Source organism: Sprattus sprattus, assembly GCF_963457725.1.
Source record: "Sprattus sprattus genome assembly, chromosome: 11".
NCBI classification, from domain to species: domain Eukaryota; kingdom Metazoa; phylum Chordata; class Actinopteri; order Clupeiformes; family Clupeidae; genus Sprattus; species Sprattus sprattus.
Window position 1 is genome coordinate 11,683,648 of NC_137909.1, and position 16,457 is coordinate 11,700,104.

Genomic DNA, 16,457 nt, shown 5'->3' on the forward strand with positions numbered 1-16,457 from the left:
CAAACACGTCAACAGCTACAGGCCAAAATGCATTTTTTGTAATTACAGCGCCACCTAGAGGTCAAAGGTCACCAAATTTCTTAAGCGTCCTCCTGATGAGGTAAGCGGTCCATGTAGTAAGTTTGGTCTTGATACATGAAATCTTTGCTGAGATACGAGCCCACGTCCTGTCTGGCGACTTCGTCGCAAACTTTGATTGGCTGTCACGGGCGAACGGTTTTAGTTGCGAAGATGTACTACAATGTTTTTTGTGAGGCTTGGTCTGAAGATGATGTGTGTCAAGTTTGGTGTTGATCGGACAAAAATTGCGACCCGTGAAACTTTTTGAAGGTTTTTGATAAAATCCAAAATGGCGGAAAATCCATCATGGCGCAAAATGACGTCATAGGGTGCGTTGAACTCGTGCTGGTCCAAGGATTCCAAGGATGCCTCATTTTTGAAAATCGGGCCAACGGGTCAAAAGTTACGTGTGTGAACGTACGTCCAACTTTGACCTGTTGGTGGCGCTAGAGCGCTACATCTGCCTACATGAAACTTGGTGAAATGAATCATGGGACTGTCCCCAATCAGTGTGCCAAATTTCACAACTTTTTACCAGACGGTTCTATGGGCTGCCATAGGATCCCAGCACAGAATCATAATAATAATAATAAGAACAAATAGAAACACAATAGGTTTCCTGCAGCTTCGCTGCATGAACCCTAAATATAGCTGCAAGCAGCGATGGCGGTTTCCTCCTCCAGACATTTGGACCAGGGAAAAATGTATTTTTGTGACAATTTGTCACTGTATAGAAAAATCCATGCTGCAGACTTGCCAATGGGATATTACATTTCAAATGCATTACTTTGAAGATCCTCAAGGGCCATGGCTTCAAGCTAAGAGTGAGAAGGGGTGTGGTCATCCCTAAATTTCCTTAAATGTTTTGTGTGTGTGTGCTTGCACGTGTCAAAGGAGCCTGTCCCTGTCCCTGTGTGTGTGTGTGTGTGTGTGTGTGTGTGTGTGTGTGTGTGTGTGTGTGTGTGTGTGTGTGAGAGAGAGAATCTGGAGCACACACGCGCGCGCAAGACCAGAGAGGCAGGGGCAGAGAGGCAGACTTGAGAAACACCCTAGCAATTAGCCAAGCATGCGTATTTCAAATATTCACCAAAAATCCACTTTTCATCTTACAGTCAACTTTTTTTCAGATTTGTGTACTTAACATTCTCAAGTGTCTTCACATGAACTTGTGATTGAATCAGAGTATCACTTTTTGACCTGTTGATGTGTAAAGCATTATTTTAGCGTTAACAATGTATCCAATTAGCTTTATATCAATCATTTTTGAAGATATGAAGTTGCCTTTTCACATGGGAACATGTTGTAGTGTCTTCCAGTGACATATCAAGTTTGGTGTTGATTTGTCAAAGATTTGCCAAGATATGACCTCACTTCCTGTTTGGCGACTTTTCTGCTAAATTTGAGTGGCTGTACCAGACAAACGGTTGTGAGGATCAAAATTCTGTTGATAACTTTTGTGAGGCTAGGTCTGAAGATCATCTCTGGTGATTTTGATGAAGATTTGCCAAAAATTGTAGGAGGAGTAGGCTTTCAAAGGTTTTTGATAAAACCAGAAATAGCGGAAAATCTATATAACCGGAAATTGACGCCATGGGTAGGGTTTAATTCGTCTTGATCCAGGGAATCCAATGGTACCTCATTTTTGAAAATCGGTCATACGGTTCAAAAGTTGTGTGTGTTACAAAAGTCCAACTTTGACCTGTTGGTGGCGCTAGAGTGGTGTAATGACAGCCATGAAACTTGGTGTGAATGAAGAAGGGACTGTCCTTAATGAGTGTGCCAAATTTCACAAAAAGTTACCATATGGTTCTAGGGGCTGCCATTGACTCCCATGGTACAAGAATAATAAATATAGCTGCAAGCAGCAATGGCGGTTTCCTCCTCCAGACATTGCGAACCAGGGAAAAATGTATTTTTGTGACAATTTGTCATTGTATAGAAAGATCCATGCTGCAGACTTGCCAATGGGATATTACATTTCAAATGCATTACTTTGAAGATCCTCAAGGGCCATGGCTTCAAGCTAAGAGTGAGAAGGGGTGTGTTCATCCCTACATTTCCTTAAATGTTGTGTGTGTGTGCTTGCACGTGTCAAAGGAGCCTGTCCCTGTCCCTGTGTGTGTGTGTGTGTGTGTGTGTGTGTGTGTGTGTGTGTGTGTGTGTGTGTGTGTGTGTGTGTGTGTGTGTGTGTGTGTGTGTGTGAGAGAGAGAATCTGGAGCACACACGCGCGCAAGACCAGAGGGGCAGGGGCAGAGAGGCAGACTTGAGAAACACCCTAGTAATAAGCCAAGCATGCGTATTTCAAATATTCACCAAAAATCTACTTTTCATCTTACAGTCAATTTTTTTTCAGATTTGTGTTCTAAACATTCTCAAGTGTCTTCACATGAACTTGTGATTCAATCAGAGTATCACTTTTTGACCTGTTGATGTGTAAAGCATTGTTTTAGCATTAACAATCTATCCAATTTGCTTTATATCAATCATTTTTCAAGATATGAAGTTGCCTTTGCACATGGGATTATGTTGTAGTGTCTTCCAGTGACATATCAAGTTTGGTGTTGATTTGTCAAAGATTTGCCAAAATATGACCTCACTTCCTGTTTGGCGACTTTTCTGCTGAATTTGAGTGGCTGTACCGGACCAACGGTTGTGAGGATCAAAATTCTGTTCGATAACTTTTGTGAGGCTAGGTCTGAAGATCATCTCTGGTGATTTTGAAGAAGATTTGCCAAAAAATGTAGGAGGAGAAGGCTTTCAAAGGTTTTTGATAAAACCGGAAATAGCGGAAAATCTATATAACCGGAAATTGACGCCATAGGGTGTGATTAATTCGTCTTGATCCAGGGAATCCAATGGTACCTCATTTTTGAAAATCGGTCATACGATTCAAAAGTTGTGTGTGTTACAAAAGTCCAACTTTGCCCTGTTGGTGGCGCTAGAGTGGTGTAATGAGAGCCATGAAACTTGGTGTGAATGAAGAAGGGACTATCCTTAATGAGTGTGCCAAATTTCACAAAAAGTTACCATATGGTTCTAGGGGCTGCCATTGACTCCCATGGTACTAACATAATAAGAAAGCCTACAATAACAATAGGTTACCTCCTACCGGAGGAAACCTAATAATACCTACGATAACAATAGGTTACCTCCTACCGGAGGAAACCTAAAAACATAGAAACACAATAGGTTTCTGCAGCTTCGCTGCATGAACCCTAAAAACATAGAAACACAATAGGTTTCTGCAGCTTCGCTGCATGAACCCTAATTAAAGAGGGTAAATATGCCTAAAATCACTTTCAAGTGTTCAATATAAGAACATGGATCTATCCAGCTGGAATCATAACATTTTGGAAAACATTCATTAGAAATATATTAGAAATAGATAAGAAATACATTACACATTACAATAATAACACAACAATTACCAGTATTAATGTCATCCCAATACATTTCTGATAGGTGTCTGGACCATTTAAAATAGCCTACCTGCTCTCTTCTTCCGCCCTCCACTTCTGTCGGCACTGTATTTGAGCCAGTTTTTAATGATATTTTCAGCCTCAACTGTGGTGGCCCCTTGTTTTTTGGCGGCATCTGTAAGCAAAGAAAGAAAGAAAGAGAGAAAAAAACAAAGAAACTCACTGATGGGGCTTGTTCATTGTAGCTTTGTGTTAGTAGGGTGATTGCTAGCATCACACCCAGATGGGATTTAACATGTTTGCAAATCTGTATTGAAACATCATACAATATGACGGTAGTAACAGTACCTATTATGATTTTGGCCAGGGAGAGTGCTGAAAAGGGGCTCTTTGCCCCTCTCCCTCGCCAATTGAATTTCGTGGCCAGGTCGTCGCCTATCACGTGCCGCAAGATGCGGTGCAGAATATCTTTCGGGGTTGCACCTCCCAGGCTGCAGAGATACCTGGTCTGTGACACATTATAAAGATCATAACACAACAACATACATTACTAGCAAATCACAATACTCAAAAATCAAACACTCAGTCTGTTAACTCAACTCAGACCAATACAGACTAGTTGATGTAGCGGACTGTCAAGGATTGTATTTGAAATTATTAGAAGAATTATTATTATTAGAAGAATTTACAGCTTTACACGTATAGTGTGTCATACACAAAAAGGTGTTTTGACATACATAAATTAAAACAGAAATGGTTACCTTCGGCTGGCTGGCTGGCTGGCTGGCTAACAAGATGAATTTGCGAAAGTGAGCGGTGAAATGTTAACGGTAAAAAAGTTCTGTTGCTAAAGCCACTTACCTTGCTAGCACGCGCTGGTTTATCCGCGAGGGGTCGATTCTCTTCAGGAGGAGATGCTACTTAATGTATCAAATGGGTATCAGTGACACTTTGGCAGGGTGGCGTGCATACTGTCGGGAGATGTAGCCAACCACATATGACGTTGGCCCGACGTATGCTTGCTACCTGGGTATTGACTGAATGTGATTTAAATGCTGCATCCTCTCACACAGGAGTGATGTCCACCCCAAATGTTCATTACTCAGTTAGAGAATTCTTGAATGTTGCCAATACATGGTGGCTTACCTACCATAGAGGCGGACTAGGCAACTGCCTTACGCCCCCAACCAGCAGAAGGCCCCCGACGGTGGGCGGATTAGCCAACGGGGCTACCGATGGGCCGATGGGGATGGGATGGCCCAAGTCTATAACCAACCGGCCCTCCCGCAGATATCGTCGGTCGCGACAGTTTTCCTTGCTTCACAGAATATATCAGCCTATATACCTCTAATGATAATCAATAGGAATCACTGTCTGCTCTTTATACTACTCATGACCTGTATTCACACTCATGGTTACTATTTTCTAATCTAATCTCCTCCGTCAGTCTTACTATGTTTATTTTTTATTAAATGTCAATCACTCTAGCCTAATACTTGCGTGTCTCGGTCGTAGACACCTTTAACACCCCTACACACACACATAATCACACAACCAGCATGCAACACTACCATTAGGTTTACACCCCATCGTATGTTCTGTTCTGTTCATTTCTACAATAAAGTTCAAACCAGTGGCGGCGGACCTTAAAGGCGATTGTGGCTACGAACTGCCTTCAGGAAAAGGAGATTTTTTTTCTCTGTCGGAAATTACCAAATGTCGAATCAGGCAACAGTCACGCAACAGTTGTGCTTCAGAAGGCGGCGTCCCTATTTGGGGCTAAATGGAAATCGCCCCAGATCTCTCTCACTCTAATGTTAAATCCATTCTCTTTCATAAAAGAGGGCTCTCAATGCATTTTCCATGGCTTCCGGGAGGGCTCGCCATGCTCCATGCTTTCGTCATAAGTATAAGGACGTATGTGTTTAAAAAAAACGGTCAAGGCATATTCTGTCAAGATGTCTAACATTCAGTGCAACAACTGGAGTCACTCCTTGAAAGAAACTCATTTTTGGTCGGCGTACTAATTAAGATAAATTGACAACAAAAACAATTAGGACTTCCTACACCAAATGTATCGATTCAACAGGTTTCTACAAAGGTGAATCCTACATCCAAGAATTGGAACGAAAGAAAATCATGGCTAGCACGCTGTGGAGTGGCTAAATCCGTGTATCATTCGTTCATTTGTTTTTCCGATTTAGACGAGAATTGAAAAAATGAAAACAAGGTTTGATATCTCGTTTTTCCCTTTTTAAAACCAAAACCAGAAATCGGATTACGGTTCGTTTTCTCGTTTTTTCCATTCTGCACCCCCAAACGGAAAATGGAAAATGAAACATTCGAATAACAAATCCTGGCCGTATTGGTTGTCATATTTCAAAATATTTCTAAGTCCAAACTGGTTAACCCTGGGAACAGGTGTCCGAGAATAGTACACCATCAGCGAACTGGCCCTGAGCAGCTACACCCCTGGTTCCATCCTCCAGAGGGACCAGGATGAGAGCAACAGGTGTCCGAGAATAGTACACCATCAGCGGACTGGCCCTGAGCAGCTACACCCCTGGTTCCATCCTCCAGAGGCACCAGGATGTGAACATAATGTGTCCGAGGACAGTGCACCTTTAGCGGACTCGCTACGAGGTGTGTGACCCTTGTTATCATCATCCAGAGGCACCAGGATGTGAACATAATGTGTCCGAGGACAGTGCACCATCAACGGACTCGCTACGAGGTGTGTGGCCCTTGTTATCATCATCCAGAGGCACCAGGATGTGAACATAATGTGTCCGAGGACAGTGCACCATCAACGGACTCTCTACGAGCTTCTAGGCCCTTGTTTTCAACCTCCACAGGCACCGGGATGTCAAAAATATGTGTCCGAGAAAGATGCACCATCAACGGACTCTCTACGAGCTTCTAGGCCCACCCAGGTCGGACGACCGATTCACCGGGGCGCGGGGATCCCACAAAAAAGCAGCGTGGATTTGTTATTCGAATTTCATTTTCCATTTTCCGTTTGGGGGTGCAGAATGGAAAAAACGAGAAAACGAACCGTAATCCGATTTCTGGTTTTGGTTTTGAAAAGGGAAAAACGAGAAATCAAACGTTGTTTTCATTTTTTCAATTCTCGTCTAAATCGGAAAAACAAATGAACGAATGATACACGGATTTGGCTAACGTGGTCTGTATTCCTTTATTTGTAGGCTACCACTGTCACTTTTCAAAGGTTGTACAGTGTGAATGTTCGCTTTTTGCTCTAACACCGAGTTATTTTCTTTGTGAAGACTTATTTAGCTTTTGTAAGCCAATACTTTCAAGATCAGTCAATAAATATAGTTGGTTTTGACTTATATGTTGCCCCCTTCTTTACGTTGTTACTGGACATATTTTATGTGTCCTGTAAAGCTATGTTGCATCATACAACATTTGAGACATGTGGATAATGAAAAAGTGGGAAAATTTAATGTGGAGCCAAATCATGTTTGCTTATGAAGGCTCCTGAATGCAACTTTCTTCCATATAACTAGCTACTGTAGCTATGTAGGTAGAGGGGAAATATTTTGATTGTGTGCTGCCATCTACTATACAAAAAGGTATTGCTGTATGAGTTAATCAGCCTACAAAAAAATTGATATTGCTTAATGTAGGTCGCCCTAATCATTATCAAAAAAATTGCCCCCATTGAGCAGGCAACGCGCCGTATAGTGGGCAGCGCGCAGTGTATTAAGTGGGTCGCTCTGACAGACAACTCCCGGGCCACTTTTTTCCCCCAGTCCGCCCCTGCTTGAGGTGGCCCTTTTTTTTTTGCATTAAAAGGACAGATGAAGAGGGCCCCTGGCTATGTTCGCCTTAAGCCCCCAAATGACTAGGTCCGCCACTGAGTAATGCCATGATAGATGGTATTATAGTTGGTACCAAGATACCATGTAGCTGTATCAGCTGAAGAGTAGCGGTAACTTAGAGGAGAAGGCCCATCTTGGCATCAGACAGGACAGAAGTCTGCTTCACAGAGGAAGCTAATAAACTAATGAAGATGTATTGATCCACGTGTTGTATAAATATTCAGCTCTCTAAAGTAGTGGAGGCGAGACATGAACTAGATAAGGCACAGGCAAACACAAACACAACAGACCTTTTAAATGCCTACTGGAGTTTATTATGTATCTATTTGATTGAGGAAACAGATTCATACACTATGGGGTGCATCAGTGGCCATGTTGGAAAAAACAAGCATACATGATACTCTACTGACAGCATGCAGACAGTATACATGCATTTTGGTGGAGATTGTGACACACTGAGTTTTTAAGCAAAGCATAACATGTTTTTCCCCTGAAGCTAACCTTTCTCTTGTTATTACTGAAAGTGGTTTCTATGGTAACAGTAGAACACAATACGTGCCCCATTCTGGAATTGGTGCAGCTGTGCTGGTTCAGTCCAGATGGTCTCAGCTGAAGTTGATCCAAGTTGTACTTCCAGTCCAGGTTGTTTGGTGTGTGTGTGTGTGTGTGTGTTTACTTGCACTGGCTGCCGGGCAGGTGCTTGTTCTCAGGGTTGTAAGTAGAGGTGGCAAAACACTCTGCTGCCTTCCTGTCACACTCACAGATGAAATGGCCACACTCGTTGTTGTTGTTGACTGTCAGAGAAAGATGCAGGGTAGAGTGAGCAGAAGCACAGTGGCGATATCCAGTACGACACGGACAACATGAGCTTTAGAACTTAGCCTCTCCTTCTGTTCTATCTTACTCCAGACCTAAAATGCTTTGCTAGTGTGCTATACTGAAATCGATTCCAACATACTGTGCAAGTTAGACATAAGCCATAGATGATTATTATCAACCAAATGAGACAGGCGGGTGTCTGACTGACTCACCTGGACAGGTGATGGTTTTGCTTGGCTTGTCGCAGGTGAAGCTGTAGATGTTGGTGTAGGGGTTATCCAGGATGAACCAGCACTCAGGATGCTGAATGGCATCGTTGTAGCAACGGTCGTGCACCTCACAGCACCTGGGTGTGTATGTTTGGTGGTCATGTGTTGAATGTAACAGACATTCATAGCCATTCAACTACACCTATCAATATGGCACATGCATCTACTAATACTTAAATTGAGTATTAAAAGCACAGTCCACAATTCTGGTGAAAGGCTGCTGCTATTTATATTTTTCCCATTTACAAAGCCAGGACTGTGTATGAACACCAGAGTTTTTTTTTGCGCGCACAGAACAGACAGCTAGAGGATCACAAGGAGAAATGTGCTTAATTTGCCAGAAAAGTCTGTTGGATTACAATTGTGGACTCCACTTTTAATAAGGTGAGTGTAGTTATGTGCCTTTCAGCACTAGGTGGTGGTGTTTCATCTGTTATTGTGATACCACAAGAGAAAGGCTTGCAGTACCAGGCTATATGGGACATATTTCCCTTAAACCCATCACCCCAAGGAGACGACTGACCTGTCCAGATCATCCACAGGGGTTCCAGAGCCGCCCATTCCGCAGTAGCAGCCGTAGTCAGCCAAGTCCAACATGGGCCAGCTGGTAGGGTTCGCACAGATGATCATGTCCCTGAACTGCCACAGCGCCCTGTAGTCCATGGACTGAGCTACAATCGCACACACACACACACATACACACACACACACACACACACACACACACCATAGCGAGTTAAGAAAGAAAGCATTCCCACAATAATTACTTACATTTTGCTGTCACTGGTGAAAGCATTAAGGACTAGAGTTTACTATAAAGTTTCCTGGTAAAATTACAATATAAATTATACAATGTGATATAATAATATAATAATTATAATAACATAATGTTTCATTTTAAACACACACCACTGAAAACCCTTCAGCTGTATGTGGCATCTAAGATCAGGATAAGACCAAGCTACACAGTTATAATGATGCATGTTAGAAACAGCACACAATCAGATAGCATGGTACAGCACAGTACTCCTTTCCTAGTACTTTCCAGTACTCCTAGGCTTCATCAAAAACTCAAAAGTATTGAACTCCAATCCATCGGTCACTGTTTGACAAAAAAAAAAACACATTCAATTTGTCACATCATTCAGTGTACAACTGCCTGTGTCATCAGTGTGTGTGTGTGTGTGTGTGTGTGATGTAACTCACCAAAGCACAGACCAAAAGACAGGAGAAGAATGGCAGAGAGAGTGTTCATGTTGTCCAGAGAAGTGACCTGCTCACACTACACATCCCTGGAGACCTTTTTATTCTCTCCTGCAACCTTGGCTCCTGATGATAAGGCTGACGAACTTGATTGTTGCTGTGTGGTTGACACTTCTGGGGGAAATTAAATTGAAGGCTGCACTTACTGGCTTTTTAACACCATTCTGTTGGTGACACTATAACAAATTCTATTTAGATCAAACAGAAACTCGTCACATTTAGCTGTTATCATTTTTCAGGAGATCTGTATTTAATGCCAATAGGCTAAATAAGCATAACATACACACATACACAGCAATCATACATATAGGGGAGAGCGGGGTAATGTGAGACCCCCTGTATCTAGGCAAAGGAACACATTTGTGGTCAAGTGACAATTATGTTTTCAAGCCTTTCCCATTCCCCCCTTGCCATGAAGGAGAGGTTGGTGCTGGTGCTGTGGAAGGTATGCGTTTGCACAAAAATGTGTTTTTTGCATGTAAAAGTAAATGTTCTTGATGTGAACTTAATCAACTGTGTGTGTATGATTGATGCTAGTGAAGAATAGCCTGAATTGCTAAGAGATGTTTCTTCTAAAAAAAGTGGCTGTGGGGTAAAGTGAGACAAATGCTGTGGGGTAAAGTGAGACGCTGTGAAGAGAGATCTAACCCTGGCAAAACAGTCCCCATCTACCAGATTGAAGGACTGGTGAATGAGGCGTTCTTGTCAGCAGTGACACAATGGAATATCTCTTCTGGATTCAAATCCACTGGGATTTTCCCATAACCGAGATTATTTTCCTGAAGAAGGGTTTGCACCATCTATGGTGTCAGACCGGCCAAATCCTGAGCTGCAGCCTGCATCCACTGGTCCATCCACTTCAGATGACTGTAACCTTCAGGGCTAGAATGTAGAGTAGGTCTTGTTATGTGTTCTATTTTACAAAATGAGTATGAGGCTGATGTTCTAATCCAGGTGGGTCTAGTCCTGTGTTCTGAGTTTAAGCTGGTTCTGATAATGGTCCCATGACTGTATTCTAATCTAACTGGTTCTATTTGTCATTTGAATGTTAACTAAAACATTTTGAATTATATTATATTGAATATGATTTTGTTCGGAGTTACTTTCAAATGTTTAAAAAAAAAATAGCTTAATTGACCAATCCCCTTGATTCTGTTAGTCCGATATTCATTTTGGAATGTGTGGTTTTCAATCTAGCTGCCAGGATTCTTACTGAACATGTGTTGTTATTAAGCAATAAGCCCCAAGAGGCCGTGCTTTGTGCTGATTTTAGAACAGGAAAGGGGAGTTTTTAGGCACGACGCGAAGCGGAAAAAATTGTGCAATTGTTGAAATAGTTTTCAAACTTTGCTGGTGCAGCGCCAGGGGTATCCTGATTTTGACGCTTCAGTGTCCAAGATGATGTTGCTCCACATGTGTATGAAATGCGCTATATGAATAAAATTGCCTTGCCTTGCCATTCGCTGCGCAATATGGAATGTTATCATAGAATGTTATGAGGACAACTTGAAAGGTTATGCTGAATTTTACAATCAAGGATTGGAACAATACGTTTTAAAATGAGGTTTAAATTTAGTTTGCCGCCACTTCTCCATTCAACACTCCACAACCTTCCCCTTTTGTGCTCCAACCCAGGAGCCCCATTTTTTTAAATTTTCCTAGAAAATGGAATTGCAACTTTCAGGCGGTATTTTGCTCTGTAAGGTTGCATTTCTTTCAAATAAACACAACAACGATCGCAAGGAGGAACAAACATTAATAAAGAACAAAATCACTGAGAAAATGTCATGTCTGTGCTTAACAGCCACGCCCACCTGTTCACATTCACTCTCATCTTCCCAATCTTTTCTTCGTTACTCCACTAAAGTGCCAGGGGCAATTCTGGCATATGAAGGTTTTATCTGGGATTCATTCTTGGCTAAGAACAGGATTTAAGGATTTACCTTTCTCCTCGGCACTTAACTCAGGCACACACAAACACAACATACCTTTTCAATGCCTACTGGAGTTTATTATGTATCTATTTGATTGAGGAAACAGATTCATGTACTATGGGGAAAAAACAAGCATACAATATGACAGTGATACTCTACTGACAGCATACAGACAGTATACATGCATTTTGGTGGAGATTGTGACACACTATGGTTTTTAAGCAAACCATAACATGTTTTTCCCCTGAAGCTAACCTTTCTCTTGTTATTACTGAAAGTGGTTTCTATGGTAACAGGAGAATACAATACGTGCCCCATTTAGGAATGGGTGCAGCTGTGCTGGTTCAGCCTAGATGGTCTCAGCTGAAGTTGATCCAAGTTGTACTTCCAGTCCAGGTTGTTTGGTGTGTGTGTGTGTGTGTGTGTGTTTACTTGCACTGGCTGCTGGGCAGGTGCTCGTTCTCAGGGTTGTAAGTAGTGGTGGCGAAACACTCTGCGGCCTTCCTGTCACACTCACAGATGAAATGCTGACACTGGTCGTTCTTGTTGACTGGAAGAAAAAGATGCAGGGGAGAGTGAGCAGAAGCACAGTGGCGATATCCAGTACGACACGGACAACATGAGCTTTAGAACTTAGCCTCTCCTTTTGTTCTATCTTACTCCAGACCTATGTTGAATGCTTTGCTAGCGTGCTCCACTGAAATAGATACCAACATACTGTGCAAGTAAGACATAAGCCATAGATGATAATTATCAACCAAAGGAGACAGGTGAGTGTCTGACTGTGACTCACCTGGACAGGTGATGGTTTCCCTTGGTATGTTGCAGGTGAAGGTGTACTTTGCGCTGTAGGGGTCATCACCGATCGTCCAGCACTGAGGGTGCTTAATGGCATCGCTGTAGCAACGGTCGTGCACCTCACAGCACCTGGGTGTGTATGTTAAGTGGTCATGTGTTGAATGTAACAGACATTCATAGCCATTTACCTACATAGGATCTCTCTTGAACATCTATCAATATGCCACATGCATCTATTGGCCTTATTCGAAAACCAAGCCGTCGCCATTTTGTTGACATAGAAACTCCCCGCCCCCCACGTAGCTAGTCAGCCCAGTCTTGACAGCAGATTTGAGTCACTAGAACGCGATGACTTCAATAAGTTACGTTAGATATGCAGATAAATGTGAATTCTAGATCTGTATGGTATAATTATGATTGCCTCCGGGCCAGTGTTTGACAACGTTTTCATCCTACTTCTACTAACATTATTTTTCCCACTCATTTTGGGTGGACGATATCATCTACTTAGGGCGTATTCACACCTACCCCGTTTGGTCCGGACCAAACGACCAAATGGACCAGATTTTCGTTGGTTCGGACCTTTTGGGATGGTCTGAATACAAACCACCGAACTCTGGTCCGGAGACTTCACCAATTCATATGAAACTATACTGTTTGTGTCCCTAGGTGTGTCTTCCTATGTCAACAAAATGGCCACTGCAGGCTATTGTGACGCTGATAGAATAGGCCCATTAATAATTATTAAAAATTGAACTGACCTGTCCAGATCATCCACAGGGGTTCCAGAGCTGCCCTTTCCGCAGTAGCAACCGTAGTCAGTATTGTCGAGGATGGGCCAGCTGGTTGGGTTTGCACAGATGATCATGTCCTTGAACTGCCCCAGCGTCCTGTAGTCCATGGACTGAGCTACACACACACACACACACACACACACAAACACACACACCAAGAGCGAGTTAAGAAAAAAAGCATTCACACGATAACTACTTACAATTTGCTGTCACTGCTGAAAGCAGTAAGGACTAGAGTTTGATATAATAATATTTCCTGGCAAAATAACAATATAAATTATACAATGTGATATAATAATATAATAATTATAATAACATAATGTTTCATTTTAAACACACACCACTGAAAACCCTACAGCTGTATGTGGCATCTAAGATCGGTATCAGACCAAGCTACAGAGTTATAATGATGCATGTTAGAAACAGCACAGATAGCATGGTACAGCACAGTATTCCTTTCGTAATACTTTCCAGTACTCCTAGGCTTCATCAAAAACTAAAAAGTATTGAACTCCAATCCATCAGTCACTGATCTGTTTGACAGAAGAAAAAAAAAACGTTTATTTTGTCACATCATTCAGTGTACAATATAAGGTAACGTGAAAAAGAGACAAACTGAACATTTGTGCTGTCAGTTTAACGCGTTATTAACGGCGTTAACGCAAACCCATTTTAACGCCCTTCATTTTTTTTATCGCGAGATTAACCTTCTTTTTGCCCTCCCAAATTGTGTAGAAGGCTATAGTTACGTTAGAGTGTATGGTGAGCGCAATACGGCGAAATGGATGATAAATAGCTTCTTAATAGAAAATGTACCTTTAAAAGTTGTGTTGTGCAAAAGAAGCGAGCTTCAGTGAAAATGTCAACAGGCAGCTGGCTGAAAGCACAGCAGTAGTAGGCTTACCTTTTAACGGTTCATTGTTTTTTAAATAAGAGGCCTGACTTCTATATTCACGGCAAACTTGAAAAAAAGAAAATATTAAGCGATGGTTTAACTGCACTAGGCTGAGTCCTTGTTTATCTGAAATGTGCACTTTATAATTTTATTTTGTACCGCCCTGTTTGGCAATGTTGTTTTTCGATAAAATAAAACATTGCATAAAGCAAGCCGATCTACTTTTCCATTTGATAAGAGCATTAAAATAAAATAAAAATTATGGAAAAAAATAACTGAAGGGACATTTAGAATAGATTTAAAAAATGTCGAATTAATCACGATTAATTTTGAGTTAAATATGACAAAAATGCGATTAATCGCGATTCAATATTTTAATCGTTTGACAGAACTACTGAAAATAAAAAATCTGCCTCTGTGCTCAGTGTGTGTGTGTGTGTGTGTGTGTGTGTGTGATGTAACTCACCAAAGCACAGACCAAAAGACAGGAGAAGAATGGCAGAGAGAGTGTTCATGTTGTCCAGAGAAGTGACCTGCTCACATCCCTGGAGACCTTTTTATTCTCTCCTGCAGCCTTGGCTCCTGATGATAAGGCTGACAAACTTACACATGCTGTGCATTGTACACTAGCGTGCACGTGTACACTCTCTCTAAAACTCCCACGCTTTTCCATTTCTGTATCCTGTCAAGCCTACCCATTTATTTTTGTTCCGGTGTTTAGTTCAATCTACAGTTCAAAAAATTGTTCAGTTGTTATATTGACTGCTGTCAATAAAAGAAACACATGAACACCATGATTCCTGTGATATGATAAGTGTTTATGTCGGTGCCCACGCCTGGCCTGGAGTTTGGAGTTAACTGGTGTTTGTTGTGTGTGCATTCTGATATCGCCTGTCCATCACAGTAGTTAGATGGTGGAGAAAACCATGATGGAGATCATAATGGCCTAACAATTCAAATCTGAAATCTCCTGTCCTGTCAATTTCAGGGCCTGTCCTGTCATTTGTAATATGCCCAGAGATGCCCGGACCTTGTGTTTGTAGTGTGTGCATTCTGATATGAGATCCTCGCCATCATGCCTGCTTCTCAGCTTTGGGCTTTTCTCTTCTTTCTCATGCTCTTCTTCCTTGCCCTGGGGAGCCAGATGAGAAAGAGAGAGAGAGAGAGAGAGAGAGAGAGAGAGAGAGAGAGAGAGAGAGAGAGAGAGAGGATGAGAGAGAGAGAGAGGAAGAGAGAGCAAGAGAGAGAGAGAAATACACGCATGTGTCAAGTGTACTATGCTATGGACTGATTGTTTGGGACTTTTATGTATGGTGTTTTGTGTCTTGTTTAAATGTAGAACAGCACCATTCTAGCACCGTCAAATCCCATACACTTTTAACCAAATTCAGCTAATTGCTCCTTGCAGTCCTCTATCTGTCCACAAAATCAACAAAATGCAATTACAAGTCAAGGCCTGAAATGTGTGTTTTTAAATGTGTACTCCCAAAGGAATCTGCTGCTTCTCAGCAGTTGTACAGAAGGTTCTGGGCCAACCTCCTAATGTGTAATTCAAGGCCTGCTTGTTGGTCATCACTCCACTTGTCGTCATAGTGAGTCTGATGCCTTTAACATTCCAAAACCTCTGACATGTAAATTAGCGCTGTCTCCTATCCCTGACATAGAATGCTAAGTACTTCAATATGTTATTTAACCTGTTGATATTGTACAGCTACCCAAGATAGAAGCTTGCCTGCTAGATGTAAAAGGATAGGATAGGATAGGATAAACTTGTATTAATCCCGTGCGGGAAATTCAATTGCCAAAGCAGCAGGGTAGTGGGAATAGTAATCAATTATCTATACACATTATTATCCCAAAAAAATTATAAAAATTTGAATAAGAAATAAAATAAATAAATAGACAAAATAGCAAATTATAGACAAATTATATAAAACGTATGTTTGATTGTGTTGGTTGTAAAGTCTAATGGCTACTGGCACGAAGGACTGGCCAAGGCGCTTTGTGGTGTGCCGAGGAGGGATCAGTCTGTGGCTGAACGTGCTCCCCATCTGCAGTAGCTAGCTCGTCATAGAGGGGAGGGGAGGGGTTCCTCAGGATAGCGTCCAGCTTCCTCTTCGTCCTCTCCTCCGCAACTGCCTCCAGTTTATCGAGTTTAACTCCCACCACGGAGCCAGCCTTCTTTACAAGCTTGTTTAATTTGTTTGCCTCCCTGGTATTGATGTTACACACCACGCCAAAAAAGAGGACACTGGCTACTACAGACTGGTAAAACATCTGCAGCAGCCTATTGCAAACTTTAAAGGACCTGAGCCGCCTCAGGAAGAACAAGGCGCTCTGCCCCTTCCTGTAAAGGGCCT

At 42.0% G+C, this 16,457-nt stretch overlaps 2 protein-coding genes across 2 annotated transcripts; both read right to left on the reverse strand.

Moving 5' to 3' along the window:
* Positions 1–7,997: 7,997 nt before the first annotated feature.
* On the reverse strand, positions 7,998–9,076 carry LOC308372316 (phospholipase A2, minor isoenzyme-like; the record flags this gene model as incomplete). The annotated part of the gene is made up of 3 exons (XM_080847472.1): positions 7,998–8,119; positions 8,357–8,490; positions 8,937–9,076. The coding sequence occupies 3 exons, from the start codon at positions 9,074–9,076 to the stop codon at positions 7,998–8,000; spliced, it is 396 nt and encodes a 131-aa protein (XP_080703598.1).
* A 2,962-nt stretch (positions 9,077–12,038) lies between these two features.
* Positions 12,039–13,309, reverse strand: LOC308372317 (phospholipase A2-like; the record flags this gene model as incomplete). Its single annotated transcript, XM_080847473.1, has 3 exons — positions 12,039–12,160; positions 12,404–12,537; positions 13,170–13,309. 3 exons carry the CDS (start codon positions 13,307–13,309, stop codon positions 12,039–12,041), a joined length of 396 nt encoding a protein of 131 aa, XP_080703599.1.
* Positions 13,310–16,457: the final 3,148 nt, after the last annotated feature.